This window comes from Leptosomus discolor, chromosome 1, assembly GCF_034619465.1.
Source record: "Leptosomus discolor isolate bLepDis1 chromosome 1, bLepDis1.hap2, whole genome shotgun sequence".
NCBI classification, from domain to species: domain Eukaryota; kingdom Metazoa; phylum Chordata; class Aves; order Leptosomiformes; family Leptosomidae; genus Leptosomus; species Leptosomus discolor.
In genome coordinates, this window is record NC_141391.1 from 127,723,781 (window position 1) to 127,740,365 (window position 16,585).

Sequence of the window (16,585 nt, forward strand, 5' to 3'; positions counted from 1 at the left end):
ACATCACCTCATGCTTCCCTGAATGGGCCTGCACTCACCATCCCCACCCAGCCTCCCTGCTGCTGCCTGCTTCGCTCCTGTGCCGCAGTAACACTGCGGTGGGCACTCATTGCAAGTTTATGAGAAGGATGATTTGTTCAGCCAGCGCATGAAAAAATACAGAGTACATGAGAAAAGTCATATTTTTCAGGTGCTGTTCAGATAGAAAGAAAGAGTAACTGAAGAAGAAATAAGAACAACACTTTTGAACATGCACCTCCCAAAAAAATTCCCTGAATTGTGTTTTCAGTCTCTCATGTTTTCCTTCAGACAGGAAAGAAAGGGATGTTCTGCAGACATATTTCTGAAATGCTCAGAAAGAAGGCTGAGGAAGGAAAAAGAGCCCAAGTGTTCACATCACCAGGGCCTGTTGTAGCCCTGTGTTACCAAAATAGCTCACTGCCTTCAGCTGGGAGACTCCCACTTCCACTGTAACTGTATTCAGACCCGGGAGAAAAGCTCCACACCGCAGGAAGCTGAATGACACCTAGTCTTGCTGTGGTCCTCATGGCAAGCAGGTTCAGGATGTCTTGCCCCCACAGCTGGCTTTTTCTTTGCCCTGGGCCTATCTCTGTGCAGGAGATTCTGGCAAATCATGTTTTCCTTCCTGCTTCTCTTTGCACCCCTCTGTTCTCTCTCTCTCTCACTATTTTCCAGCTATTGCTAGAGCTAGGATATATAAGCCAAGCGGCTTCATCAGTGAAATTGGTGTGGGGGTGGAGGCAGAGGCAAGAGAAGTAAGATGACTGTGTGGGAGAAGCTAGAAGGAGCGAAGGCTTGGGGCTGTATAGGAAACTCCTTCCAGACATCACTGTCCTGGCAGGATCTGTGTGCTGCCACGGATGCTGTCATCCACATTCACTGGGGTCCTCAGACAAGAGGCGACAGTAGTTCTGGCTCCAGTGCAGAATATATCAGGCACTGAAGTTAGTGAAGCCATTGAGATCAGTTGAAGCCACAGAACAGCATAATCACAAAAATGGTGAAGTCTCTCTCTTTAAATGAAAAAAATGCAAGGAACAGCTATAAGCTACCTTAACTTTCCCCTTTTATTGGTGTGTCTCTCTCCTACTGTGAAGAGAGTGAGAAATATGCTTGCCTAAAGTGAAAGTACTTATAGATTACAGCTACAAGGGAAAAAAACCTGCAGCCTTTCCATTTTCTTCTTAAGGACAGCTTTCTAAAGGATGTTTGAATTGAGAGTATTAAATTTAAAACGCTGTGAATTTTTTCTCTCTTTAATTCACACTCAACCTCTCTGTATCTTTACAAGCACATTTAAATTTTCAGATGTGAACTACAGCTGTAAACGTAGAGCTGCCAGTGGGGAATATGACCTCCAGACGGCAGGGCAAATGGGACCCAGTCCTAAAATATCAGCCTTGGGCTCCCGTGAACCCAGAGATGCTCTGTCACCAAACAAGTAGCTCCAAGCACTAGAGATCCAAAGCAGACTTGATAGTTCAGATCACTAGAGGGAGACACAATAACACACACATTGTCAGTGTCTTGCACTCCAGACAATTTGTTTTGCTGTAGTTGACTACTTATTGGTAGGATACAAGACTGCTCTATGGAGGGGCGGGTTTGTAGCACAAGGAAGGCTGGTAGGGAAGGAGGGCAAGATGGACAGCATCTACCAAACTAGGCAGGGTAGGCAGCAGACCTCTCCTCTTTTCATCCTAGTTATGAAAGTCCCTTGATTTCAACAACTTTGTGTTGGTGGGAATGACGGAGAACTTGCTGCTGAGATCCTATTTATGGTAGTGTATGGCAATTCCTTTTCCTGTCATCATTACTTATGGAAGATTTTGAACTCTCATCTTCTTGGGTGCTCAGTTTTCATTCCCACCTCCAGCATTCTGGGATCCTTTAAGACAGCCCATGGAAGGAAGGGAGAGAAAGAAGCAGATAGTTATTCCTGAATGTCCCTACTAATCAGGAACATCTCCATTGAGAAGCACTAGCCTTGAGGGCAGAGGTAGTGACTGCAGACAGCAATATTACAGCACGCAACGAACTAGAAAAATGCTGCTCTCCTGTAGGTGGAAGAAAGTTTTCGTATGGACACAAACCAGCCTAGCTTTCAAAATGCCATAGAAAAGACTCTAACACCATGGCTGACTACAAGTGGTACCCACCTGGGAGAACGAAAAATGGAGGCAACTCTACTAGACTCCAACTTGCTGAAAAGAACACCATTTTTATGTGTCAGGAAAGCCACTAACTTGGTACACAACTGCCACAACCTTCCCAGCAACAGCACAGAAAATCTTGCCAGGGGTGGAGCAGCCACACTGACTGCAAGAGTCCAGATATTCCCCTCCAACCACTGACGAAGGCAGTAGGGCAAACTCCCTCCTTACAACAGACTTACTCACCTGTTCCCCAGAAACACCAAAATACTTATGTGACCTTGCTCTCCCACTCTGTCATGGAACAGGAGAGAGAAACCAAAGCTGTTAAGAAAATGGATGTTTCATGAATCAACAGTGTTTGTACTGAAACAGCATCGCAGACTACAGGAACCAAATGGGAAACTATAACAATAGGAGGGATCTCTGTGCAGTGGATGTGTCTCTCTGGGCACAGAAGGAAGAAATCAAAGCTCTCCATTGTGTTGGGGAGAGAGCACATTTAGGACTTGAGTTTATTATAGCTGAGGAAGGGGCCAGGGGGGCCTCCTGCTTGTGGGCCATGCACTAGGAAGATGGGACTTCTAAAAAGGAAAAAATGTGGAGCCAGCAGAAGTGGGAAGCAAATAGAGGTTGAAACAATTTTGGATGCCTTCTGGAGAAGCCCTTAAAAAGTTGAAACTTTGGCTTGTTTCCCAGGCTGTTTGTGAGCCAGCATCCTTTTCCTTTTTTTTTTTTTTTTTTTTCCCTATAATGTTGGGTAAGATGAAGACTAGACCAAAAGAGAAGGAGTCCTAAAACAACAGGGAGTGTATAAAAGGCAAAGTGAGAAGTCTCTGCGGAAGATGAGACCACATTTTTGCCAGAGAATATTTTGAGGATGCAAGAAAAAAAAAAAAAAGAGGAAAAAGAGACCTGGTTGTCCCCGAACATCCTAAAATGCAAGGTCAAATGAGCACCTTCTAAATCTTAAAATTTCCCGATCAAGAAAAAGCTGTTAGGAAAAAGTATGTGACATGAGAACAGCTGGCACAGTAACACCACAAAAAAACCCCACCAAACCCAAACAAACAAAAACCCCACCACTAATAACAACACCCCCCAAACAACACTCTCCTCCTCTTCACAGAGGAGTGGGCTAAATCCAAATGGTTTAGATAACCAGAAAATCCCGTTCCCACTCATCACTACCTAGTGCCTACAGGGTTGACTTGTGGTGACTGTGGCTGAGGGTTTTCTGTTTGTTACCTTCTTTGGGCATAAAGTGGCTTCTCCTATGCAACAAAAAGTACAGTAGCAAGGCTTTGGGCTTATACAGGACATAAAGATCAAAGTTTCCCATGTGAACTACATGGTCATCTTGAATTTCATCCCTTCAGAGGGCTTGCTGCTTCCCTTGTGTTCAGTGTTTAGCCCTACAAAGACACCAGTGTGCACTGAAGGGAAGATACGTAAGTGAGCTGGGGGTGTGAGATAATCTGTCTCTTTCAGTTTATGTCTCATCCTGATCTCCAGTAATTGAGCCCCAAAGCATGAAGTTTAACATCCTTTTCAATATTTTTGTTGTGAATAACAAGAATATCCAGATTTGTTCACATTATCCTCAGGAACACACAAACTGTTTAAGTCTTGCCAAGTTCTCGTCTTTAAATAACTTTCCATGGCAATGAGTTCTACAGCTGTTTATAAACATATTATATGTATACCATCTCAATTACACAGAGCGTGCAGGCACTATTCTGTATTCTCTGTCCCTTCTAAACTTCCCAGGCTATGGTAAATTCTCTAAGACTCAATGAGAATTTCTAGCACCCTCTGGGGAGAATCAGACTGGCATATTTGACAAGCCTTCCCATCTCCTTTCATTTTATGCTGTGACATGAAACTTGGGTGTTGCAATCAATACTTATCTGCCTTGCTCTAGACTGGTTTTTATGCTGTGATTACTGCTGTAATAACTACACTCCTTTTTGAGGCAAAGTGGGTATCTTTAGACTGTCAGGTAGAATTTGGGAGAATCCAGACTGTCCTCTATCAAATGGCCTTGCTGGGCTGAGGCTGGGGAAGTTGGATCAGCAATGAAATATCTGGGAGTTTTATACAAGTTTCACACTCTGTAACTGCTCTAGGAAAACTGAATTGTTTGCTCCTCAGCTGGTTATGCACAACCAGCAAATGTCTCAATTGTTCGACCTTGAGCCAAGCCCCAGAGGGATCAATACAGATTTGCCTCCCTGCCACAGCCTCTCAGGCCGCCATCATACATGGATACCAATCTCATGGCACTTGCCATGGTGCCCATGAGCAAGGCCCTTGGGGAGGTTTCAACCAGTGATGCCTTGCGGGAAAGGTGCAGAAACATCAATAGGACTGTATCTGTTAACTTGAATACAAGCTCCTCAGGACAGGAGCTGCCTTTTTCTTCTGTGTTTGTTTGCCCATCCAGGACAACAGGCTTGGCAGTGAGAGCCCTGGTAATGCAAAGACCTTGCAACAACTGTCCATGTTCATATTGCTGCTAATCCAATTCACAAGAGGCCACTCTTTAGGGCTTCCGTTGAGAGGGAGTTTATTGATAAGAATATGAACATACACAAATCTTTATTTTTCCCAGGAAGCTCCTTTGCAATCAACCAGGCATTTAGCATGCGTCTGAATAAGATGGAGAGATGAGGAATGATAAATGCTAAAGCCTCTGGACTGTGATCTCAGCAGCTTATGGGTAGGGAGAAGTCGCATTAGCCTGAATAAACATAAGTCAAGAAAGGTGTGAAGGAAAACTAAGATGAGCTCAAGAGCAGATTTTGCCTACTGTCTGTAAACTATCTTACTAGATTAGATTCTTTCCTTGGCTGTTAGTTGTTACCTTGGTGCACAGTACAGGGAAAACAGAGCATCTCGTAACATAACTAGCCATAGATGGCTGGCTGCCTGTGGTAGCCCACATAGAACGTGCCAGCCTGATAAATGATACAAGGCCCTGTGCTGGGACCTTGTCCAGGCTGTGATGCAACTACTGGAAATTTGATTGGACCGCATTCAGTAAGGCAAAAAATAATCCATACCTTTGTGAGCCACGAATCATGTAGGTTATGAGTTAATACTAAGGAGAAGAAAACAATAAGATAACACACACTCCTTGTACCAAGTCACAGAAGGAGAATCTGGGTTTTGTCCCTTTCAAGAGATGAGAGACTACAGCACATCCCCTAGTGAAATATTTCTAATGCTGACAAGTGTTAACTCATGTAGTCTGTGTAGGAAATCATCAATACTCATCCTCGCTCTAACTGAACAAATTGGTTTCCGGACAAATCCAGTTCAGAGGGCTGCCAGTCTTTTCCATGGTTTACCATCATAAACTGGGACGGCAAAAGTCATAGGGCCTGGCAGGTTTAATAAGCCCGCAGCTGTGTCCTGAATCACAGGAAAGGGATCAGACTATGAGCTGGGAGGTGCTGGCCTGCTGCTGGAAGCTGCAGGTCGGCATTCCCAGAAGACAGCTCTGCTGGCTGGAGGAGAAGAGCTAATGAAGCCGTTTGTGCTCCCAGGATATGCCTATTAAACTATGCACAACTAGTCAGGCCAAGCTGCCGATGTCCTACAGCGTAATAGCCTGTCGGATAAGGAAGGGTGACTATCCACATGCTCTGTCAAAACCCAATCAGTCAATCATCTGAAAAGGAATGGAAGTGGAGAGCAAGGACTTGAATTGTTCCAAGGAATGTCATTCCTGCTTTCATTAAATTAAAGCTGATCTGTATTGTCATTCGCCATAGGAACTATTCAAGTTTTTTTCCCCTTACCTGCCTTCCTCACAGGCGTCAGTGCTACAGTCAACAACCACAGCCATGCTTTAGCTATCTCAGAGGGTAAGGAGAGGTTTTTTTCCTATGGATTGCTTCAGGGCTTGGGAATTTACAGTTGATGTGAGAAAAATGCCTTGTTCAACTGCTCACTGAAGGACCAGCAAAGGAAGCAATATAGCATTTTATAAAGCAATTTTTTTAAATTCCCAGATAGACACATGAGTAGGCTATGATCACTCCTGAGGCCTAGCAGCATTTAAATGAACTATCACATGCATCCCTGCCTTCTTTGCATAAGTAGCAGCACTGCTTTCCCTTTGCATTTGTATATTCCACTTCACAGCCAACAAGAAATAAATCATTTCTGTGGCCCTAACTCAGGTAATTAGCCAACAAACACTATTGACAAAGTCAATGAATGAAAGAAACAGCAGACAAATTCACTAATGAACTCCTTGAGGAGAGTGCACAAAGAAAAAGTAATTTGGCCTACTCGCCCCCCAATGCTGGTTTAATTTCACAACCTGTCCATTCAAAACCTCCTACACAAGCTCAATAATGCTCGTTCTTCCAGTTCTGTAGTCACAGGTTTAACTGCAAAAAAATCCAAGGAGAGAGATACATTTTAGAAACCTTTACAATGATCTAAAATAGCTCTTTGATGCATAGCAGATGTCTTCCAAACTAGCATAAACGGAGCCAAAATGCCTTACAGTTCTGGAAAAGGGAGATTCCAAGCTAAGATGTGTTTCTAACTGCAGCAGCTCTGGAATAGATTTGGAATTTGTATTATTTGTCAACTTCAAAGAAAACATTTAAAAGAAGCCCTTCTGTCCCCCATTTTGGGACATGTGCCTTATTGGACTACATGCTGCCCAAAGACCTGATGTCTGCCTGAAAGGAGTTCCTCTGTACCTGTAAAATATAACAGATGGGTTGAGATGTGGCAAAAGAGATAGAACAACAAGCAGTGAGACTTTGAGTTGACAGACTGGGGAATGCCTGTCCTTCATCCATGGCTTTAGTTGGTTAGGAAGCAGGTGCTTGGCAGGCTTCACTGTAGAGGGGAGGACTGAGGACGGATTGGAAGGGGGCCAGTGAGATGATGCTGAGGGATGCTAACAAGGCAACACCTCTGAGACATACACCATGGAAGAAAACGTGCGAAGGGGCATGCTGGAAAATTGAACAACAGACCCAGGAAAACTCACCCTGGAATAAAAGTGGGGATGGGATTCCCCACTCCTGTTGCTCACCAAAGGGAACAACCAGAATGAAGATTTGCTCTGAGGAGCCTTTTAAAAAGGAGAAAAAAAGTCTGTGTCTGATACAACGGAGTAGGTGGTACAACTGGAAAAAAACCCAAACAAACAAAAAGCATGAACACGCAGCTAAAGTGATGAGTCAGAACAAGAACCTTCTTATTACTGCTCTGAACAACGCATCTCATGTACCAGGCCTTAGTTTTCATGAAGATTTCAGCTAGCATCCTTGGAAAATGTTAGGCTGTGCTCACAGAATAGCTAGAAAGTGTCTCCTACTTGAATACAAGAAAGAGTTAGATGGAGGACTGAAAGACTGATGCAGCAGTAAGACAGAAGATTTTATATGAAATAAATCTTACAAGCAGAAATGCCAGAGCTAGAAGAGTCTATATACATAATTAAAGGTGAAAAAATTAGGTTCTATTTTCCTAGATATGCAAATGACACAGTCATGCTTAATACTGAAACAGCAGAAGAGGAAAGTCAGGTAGTGACGATGACACCACAGCAGAGTAGTGTTCACCTCATCAGCTCTGCTCCTCCCACCTCTTCCTGGCAGTCCTTCCCCATCTTCCTTCTTTTGGTATTGCAAGAAACGGGCCAGAAATACAAACTGCATATCTGGCTTTCATATACACGAAAGCTCAGGAGGACTTTGGTTTGGCTGAAGGGATGAGACAGGAAATCTGAGTAACCTCAATCTGAACCACAGGCCCCAAATCGAGGGGCTTCTGGATGCAGTCCTGAGACTGAGTTCTGTCATTCTACCTTTCTCTCTCCAACCTTCTTTCCGCAATGCTCTCCCCTTTTCTGGCTGCTGAACTGCAGTAGATAGATTGACTGTATGTAGCACAAGCAGAAGGCTAGTACTCTGCCTACCTCAAACCCTCTTTAACCCTTTACATATACGGGAATATCACAAAAGACTATTCATATGGAGCTAATCAATGCCTTCCCCATGCATTTGGGATGAAAGAATATCTGACGGCAAAAGAAATCAGGTAGAGTTCTTCTCTCCTCAAAGGACATGATACAGAGGAAGAGAAACCCACCTCTTGTTCCCATCCTATTGATAAATCTTTAGGGGGTGAAGGTTTCCTTGCAACCCAAGGTGCTAACCCCATGGAGTCTGACTACTGAAAGGCTATTCTCCTTCCAAGCCTGCCATGTCCTTGAGTGTGGAAGGCACAGTTAGACAGCAGAACAAAGCTGGTGAGTTCTCCTTCATTCTGTCTCCACCCTGCTCTTCACTCATCTTGCAGATCAAACGCCTTCTTTACTCACCTCACAAAACACAGGAAGACCATCTGCCAAACTGGAGAGTAATATGAGTGTCTGCGCCACTGTTTGCCTCTCCCTTTTAAGGCAAATCAGTGGGAAGCAAATTGCACAGTTTTCTGAAAGAACCTCTTCTATGTTAATACCTAAACAGAAATCCTTTCCCCTCTCTCTAGCACTACCAGTGTTTTGTTTCCACCACTGTGCTGTGCATTACCAGCAGCAGAGATTGGGACAACTAGATGAAGATCAAAGCTAAATAGAATTACAGGTCCAATTCTGTAGAGCATCTACTGAAGTAATTTCACTTGTTCCCTCGAACAACCTGGTTATTGTGCTTGGGAAATTACACTGACAAACAAGCTCGCAGAGCATTTAAGATTCTTGGCGCTTTTTTTGCAGCTGCCTATATTGCTACTGAAATTTTCTATTGATGATGGAAGGGAAAGAAACTACTGTACAGTTCGCAAATCAACAGCACAGTTGAGTCCAATTGGGTCTCTTACCTGTTGGGGTGAGGTGTCTCCAGGTGATGACAGGCTCAGGACGCCCATTTGCCATGCAAACCAGGGTCACATTGCTGCCCTCATTCACGGTGATGTCCGAGGAGATATTGGAGATCTTTGGTGGAACTGTGAAGACAAAAGAAAATTTGGCCTTGTTAGCCAGACTTCTGGAGGGGAGTCTGTCTGACTCGTTAACCTACCTACCTATTAACCAGAGGCAGCCACAGACTTCTCTCACAGGCTGCGTTCCTCACTACTACCTGGGTTTCTGAAATTGTATCAGAATAGTAGGTACTGCTGCTTCAAGGATCAAGGACTCAAGGTAGAAATGGCCTTTGCTGCAGCTGTGATGCCTTGTGTTTGGACAGGTTTGGGGGCCTTCACAAAACAACCTCTAAGAACTTGCTGACTGCCCCAAGGCTGCACGGAAGGAGTCGGCAGGCTCCAAGCACCATTCTAGCTAATTTTCACACTACAAACAGTCCCAGATGGAGTTCTACATCCTTCTGCAAGGTGCCAGGCCTCAAGGCACTGGTTCAGAGGGTGTATTAGTTATTGCTACCTCCCACAGGCAGACAGAACCCATGCTGCTAGCCAGGGCCCTGCTCTGCTGCTCATGTAACCAAATGGTCACTGAGAATTGAACCAGAGAGCTGTTAAGCTCATTTCTGTTGCGACTGCTGTGACGAGGTGAGAATCGGGGACGCATGCCATAGCTAGTGGGAATTTGCTGAGGGAAGGCACAACGGCAACAGCAGGAAGGTTTCTGCAACACCTTTCAGCCAAGAGGGATCCCCCATGGGCTGCCTGCAGTCAGTAGCTTCTGGCTGACTGTACCTCACATAGCACAGCACCAAAAGCATGGTAGGGTCTTTAAAGATTCACAAGACTAGCCACGGCTCAGGCATTCGCGATCCTTAAAAACCTTCCAAGCTTTGTGTCATGGGACCAAAGTTACCATGCTGGGACTTGAACAGGTACCTCCAGGTGTGGAGTGTACCAGTGTATTGCCCTCCAGGGAGACCAGGCTGTTGCAGTCTCTCCTCCCGCACATCCATGTCTTGTTTCCATGCTTCACACCCCGGAGGTGGCGAGGGAGTTTGACTGAAAAGGAACCTTCTAATTTTTTTTTTCTTAATATTTTCAGCTTCCGAATTTGTGTGTAGCGAGGAATGAAATAACATCATTTTCTGCTTTCCTTACCACAGAGTAAACAGACAGCAGCCTTCCCTTCCCCCTCCTTGGCAGGAGTGGCTGATGGTCCTTTTGAGGCAAAGCTGCCTATGAGCTAGGTGGGGAAAAGGAAATGAAGCCTGAAGAGACCGACTCACCACTTCCAGCTGTGTTGCTGGATTCATAGGAGTATCATTTACAACGCACAGCCCATTAGCCCCTCTCTGTAGGCTCCAAACTCATGAACAACGCTTCAGCATCTATGACCATAGGACCTCCTTGGAGGAAGAGGGGCTGGCAAGCAGGAACAGGACCTGACCTCACAAAGTGAGGCAGAGATGTCTGCTGACAGGCTCACTTACCTAGGCAAGGAAGGATTTAAGTTAGGCATGTTGCGGAAGGATAGCCATAATCTGGGGTGAAGTGACAGTACAGAGGGCAGTGAGGAAGCAGCTGTGGGATGACACAACAGGGAAGGCTTTTGCACTCCCCTTGTGAAAGCAGGACAGCTGGGGGCCCATCTCAAATGCTTCTGCACCCATGCAAGTATAGTGTTGAAAAAACAGAAGGAATTAGATGTTCACACAGATTCGCAGTGCTATAAACCCATTGGGATGACAGAGCCACAGAGGGACAGCTCTCAGGACTGTCAGTGCCATGCGGGATGGATACAGGCTTTTTGGGAAAGACAGGCTGGAAAGGCGAGGAAATGAGGTGTGTGCTCTCTGCAAAGGAGTGGCTGGAGTGCACCCAGCTCTGGGCGCTGAACTAGCTGGGAGCTTCGGCATAAGGATCAGAGGATATCACAGTGTGACCCCTGTTGGTCAGTGTCTGCTACCAACCATTTGATTAAGAGGTAGTGGACAAAGATGGCTTTAGACAGATGGAAGAAGCCTCAAAATCACAGTCCCTGGTGAGGGACTTCAACCCTCTGATATTTGCTGGATGGGTGAAAGTGCTGGGCTCAAGCAGTCCAGGAGATGTTGGGATCCAACAGCATGAGTTAGCAGTATGCCCTTGCAGCAAAAACCGAGCGTCCTGGACTGTATCAGCAGGAGTAATTAGTGGAGGGAAGTGATTATATTCCTTTATGTCGTGTTTGTTAGATAGCATCTGAAGCAATACATCAGATTTGGGCCCCCCAGTACAAGAAGGCCATTGACGTACTGGAGCAAGTACACTGGAGGGCTCCCAAGATGGTCAGAGGACTATAGCATGTGATGTACAAAGAGAACCTACAACAGCTAGGTCTGTTCAGCCTGAAGAAGAGAAGGTTGAGGTGAGATCTTATTGCTGTCTACAAATAGCTAGCGGGAAGGTGCAGAGAAAACAGAGGCAGGCTTTTCTTAGAGGTGCACAGTGAACAGCGAAAAGCAGTAGACATGAGCTGCAATATGGGGAAAATTCTGACTTAAAATGAGGAAAAAGCTTTTACTTTGGGGAGGTCAAAGACAGGAACAAGTTCCCCGGAGAAATGGTGGAAACTCCATCCCTGGAGATACACAAAACTCACACCTGGATGAGGCCCTCAGCAACCTGCTCTAACTGGCATGAGGAAGAAAGGAGAAGGGACCTTGGAAGCTGGTTTGCTGCTCAAGAGCTAGAATTGATGTGTGATCAGCTCATGGTGAAGCAACTAAAGCAAGCACGTTAAGGGAATGGTTGACTGAACCTGGGTCCCCTTCCCTAGAGAGAAGGAATTTCAGGGTAGGGATACCTCCCTAGCAGCACAATAGTGGGTAAAGCGAAGTACAGCAGAAAATCAGCCCCTTTCTCTCAAAGCAAAATCCCCTGACAAACACAAGCCCTGCTACATTTTACATTGATGATTCGCTGTGAGCCATTGGCAGTGTGTCTGCGCACGTAGGAAGAAGTAGGAGGCAACAGAACAAAACAAAATAAACATTATTGGAGAATGCTGATGTTGTCAAAGAATTTGATCCCGCCGTATCACGGGGTACATGAGAGTTTCACTGGCTATAGATCCATTTTGTGCTTCCTCCCCCTTTATCACACACCCATTGTGCACAGCAAATACCTGGCAGTACAAAACAATAATCGTACAGTGGTCCTGGAACATAAGCAAATACTTTTGCCAACCAATGACCTGAGACTGCATAAAGGGCAGCAGAAAGGAAACACCCCAGCTGGGAAATTACAAGAGACGCTTGTGGCTTTGCGTTTCACCACACACCAAGGCAGACAGGTGGCTTGCAGCATCATGCTGAAATCTGGCTCAGCACTGAGTCGGCAGGACTCAGAAGCACTTTCTGCTTCTCCTTTCTGTCCCACTGGATGAGGGGAGTCCCTTATCTCATGGCTCAGGACAGACACATGCATCGCTCCAGCCAGCAGAGCTGCAGGCTGGGAGAGCCCTGCAAGTTTTGGTGCAGAAATCCAAACAGCTACTCTTACTACAGAGAACAAGGCAACTCAGAGGGCTACCTCAGTGGGCTACCTCAGTCCTGTAGCAGCACAGGCTGTAGTACCTGTAGTACATACCGTGTTTCAGATCCGAGACCAACACTGGAGAGGACAGGGGGGCTGAGTCTGGGAAAGAACAATGGACGCTGCTCTTTCTGCAAGAGTTGTGTCCCAGCTGCTCTGTCAGGGGACACAAGGACAATGACTTTGGATTGTCCTCAGCACAGCTTCTCCATGGCATGCTGGCAAACATGGGTAAGCAGAGCCCAGGAGTAAAATCAGTGGCTAGACCACATTTTGGGGGTTTGATCTTAACCTCAAGGGCTTAACATTTGCATCAAGAAGAAAAGCCACACAACAAACCCAGAATGACCAAGCCCAAGCAGAACTAGCAGATGGAGCTGTAGGACAGTCTAACGATCTAGCAGAAAAGTGCAATGCCAGCCAAAACGGTTGAGGAGAGAGCAGTGAAAGCCACTACGGGGCACCAGCAGTAGAGCTGCAGTTAGGACATGTGCACCCTGCCACTTTCCAAAGCCGTCAAGTCATTTTAGTTCACAGAGGATCAAGTAAACTGAGCAAATACAAACAGACCTGACCATGCCGACCAAATGCCCAAGAGGAGGAGGATGTGTCCAGATGGCCATATCTGGCTTGCCACTTTTTCAGATGAGAGAGAAAAGGGCATCCAAGGCTGAAAACCTTGTTAGGAGTATAATGGCCCGTTCCTTTCAGCTGCCATATTGGTCAGAGGGTAAGGAAAGGGTGAGAGGAGGGGGAGTAGGGCAGGAAATAATTTCCCTGTAAATTTAAAACCTGGTTTGGCTTTGTCTGCTTAGAAACCAAAGCCAGCTAGCATCAAAAATTACTGGATCTTAGCGGACAGTAATTTCATTCAGATAAAAAGTCAGAGACTTATAATTTTCAGGGTGTCAAGCCAGCATGTTAAAATGCCAAAACTGTCAGCACCAGCAACAGTTAGCATTGCCTCCTTGGCACTTGTCATTACTTTGCACACACCTTTTTAGGACAGTCTTAAAATGAGAAGCTTTGACCTTATTATTTTTTCCCACGTGTGCGTTGTGTTATGTCTTGTGAGTTCCCAGGCTGCTGGAAGAAGGACTGCTGAGAGTAAAACCTCCTGGGACCAGGATCTTCTGGGTGTTGCAGTCTCCTTTTGCCCAGTCATCTCTCATTGACTCACAACTGGAAAACTCCTTTGTATCTGGCCTCTCTGAACAATTAGCACAGGTAAGACCACAGCCTGCAGACCCATAGCAGGGAAAGCATCACAGCTAAACAGCACTTTCAGGTGTTTTCATATCCAGTCTAACAACTTGTCCCTCCAGGGGAGATCAGGCTGCTGCTGGACCCTTCTGGCTCCAAGGACCATGGAAAAGCACTTACAGGCTCCCTGGTACTCCTGAAAAAAGATAAAATCACCAGACTTTTTTCCTCCCTTTCAGCGTAAATGTAATATCAGGTATCCATTACCCTGTGCTTAGGATCCCCCTGGATGGGGTGGGGAGCAGAGACTGACATGAAAGGAAGCACAGTGTAGTACCCTACTGCACCTTCCCTGGAGAGGTAGGATGCCCTACCCACGCCAGGGACAGATTCTCGAGAGATGGAAATGAGCTCTGAGAAGACTGGCTTGAAACTCATGTATTTGTTTCTTCTACATTTCACATCTACAGGACAAGCCTGATGCCAGCTCAGCATCTCATCTTACATGTCACTGACAGTAAATGACAAACCCCAAAGTAACCGGTACCCATTCTCCTTGAGAAGCTCACACTGGAAGAGCAGGGGGACAGCAAGGCAGGAGCGGGGCAAGGATGGAGATGCTGTAGCACGCTCTGAGCTGGGAGAGCTGGGAGGGCTGCAGGGCAGGAGGGGTACAAGGGCAGAGCTGGTGTAGGAATTCAAGTCCCGGGCAAGATGCTGTGACAGAGCTAGGTAGGACAGGCTCACACAGAACCTACTTGCACCAAGCCGGTTCTAGTTAGTTGCCATCAATCCTTCACTTTCATGGCAACTGCAACTCACATTAATTTAAATAATAAGAAAGACTGAGACATGAAAAATAGAACACGCTCCCCCAGTGCAATCACTGTTGCTCTCGAGATGAAAGCAAGTGATTTGTTTCCACAAAACATTACTGTGTCTCAAAACCACTCGCTATAGCAGTTATTACAAACCAGGGGCTGCATACAGGAGGCAGCAAGGAAACCACAAAGAAGAGAACACGCAAACATCTGTTGTTATCTTTGCCTTTTACGACCAAAACTCTTCACAGCTCAAAACTCCTGAGATATTACCTGGGATTGTGAGGGTGGGCTGGATCAGCTTTATCATTCAAGGCTATGGAAGTAGGCAAGGAGCAGTGCTACACCCCTAATCTCCTAGTAACTGAGTCAGCCCAATGGTTAAGAGATGCAAGTTCACATCCAGGAGGCCAGTTCCTGAGCACCTTTCCAGGAGTGCAATGGGGGATGGAATAAGAAAGTATCAAGGCCACCCTTGCTGAAGGGTACAACCAGCAATGCTTCTAGAGGTCTTTTCCTAACCTAGTTTATACTGGAACTGGCCATGCCACAGCTCCCAAACAGTTCAAACACCTGCCTTTTGATCAGAGCATCTAGACACAGCACAGGCACAGTGGCAGGAATGGGAACCGCTACTTAGCATAAGTGGTACTTGTATGTGAGAAGTACTTAGAGGCATGACACAGTGGGTTCTGGCTCCTGCACTGGTTGCGCTCTGCTTTCATGATGCTTCACATAAGACCTCAGTGCAGGAGGAGGGTGGCTTTGCGAGACAAAGGCAGGAAGCATGGGACTAGGAACTCAAATCAGGTATGGCAGGATGAAAAATGTGAACAGAGGGACATGGAGATCCAGTTGGAAGATGGCTCTGAGTCCTGTAAACACACATGAAGTTCACAGTCAGATCATCTCACTGCTCCCTTTGAACAAACAGAGCTTTACATAAGACCCTTAGATGCAGTCTTATACCATGGGGCAGCTACTTCCCAGTCTGAAATTACAAGACTGCTTAACAGTCAGGTATTTTGTCAATAAGTCACAAAATACATTTAAAAAAATAAAGCTCTTATTCCCATTCTACAGACCTAAGATACAGCAAAAGCTATTTAATCCTTCCAAGACACAGAAGCAAACAGTACTGAAAATCCCTAAGAAAGCCCATAAGCTCCATTTAAGTGCTCTAACTGCTTGTCCCAAGAAGGGCACCTTGGATACAAATGGAGAAAGCCACCACAACCCCTTCCATATATCCTCATTAGTTAGTTGCTTCCTCCAGTCTGTTTACTTTCCTCTCTATTGGCAAGTAGGACCCCCATCTGTTGGAGAAAATTAAGACTCCCACCCACTAATCCACATCAGCCCCTGGCTTTCAGGGCAGAAAGAAAACATCAGGACTTCTCTCCAAAGTCAAAGGAACTTTTCAGCCACTAAAGCCCTCCGCAGGTGCCTATCAATTAGCCTCGAGAGTTCTCATTTCCTTGTCCCCAGCTCCCAATTAACAGCACTTTGCAACAAATACAAAGACACTAATAAGGCCCAAGGCAGCGGTAGGGGGGACGCTGACCATCATATGGTCCTTGAATGCTTTAGAGCTGCCACCTTGTTCACCACAATTAGGGGTCCTTTCCTGGGGCAATTAATTGACAGCAAATTGGCCTCATTAGTCATTGTTTAGTTAAAGTGTTTAGTAGGGAGAGAGGGCCTGAAGACGGAGCTGAGCTGCTAAACACAACTAAATGGTTTAATTTCCCTCTTATGTGTGCAGCAGGCTAATCACAGCTCTTTACAGCCATAACAAGAAACAGCTTGTTGCTGCTTAGGTCCGCAAAGGGAGCAAGCTGAGGGCTGGAAAGTAAAATCCAGACACCCTTTGGGATGCGGCATGCTAATGTTTCTGAAGCACTTTGC

General features: G+C 45.8%; 1 protein-coding gene across 2 annotated transcripts in view; it reads right to left on the bottom strand.

Moving 5' to 3' along the window:
- The window catches only part of LSAMP (limbic system associated membrane protein), a 317,646-nt gene that overhangs the window by 101,294 nt on the left and 199,767 nt on the right, over positions 1-16,585 (bottom strand). For both annotated transcript variants that reach the window (XM_086464288.1, XM_086464283.1), the window contains exon 3: positions 9,033-9,158. In XM_086464288.1, the coding sequence (XP_086320414.1) occupies positions 9,033-9,158 (126 nt within the window). The remainder of the gene's footprint in view (positions 1-9,032; positions 9,159-16,585) is intronic.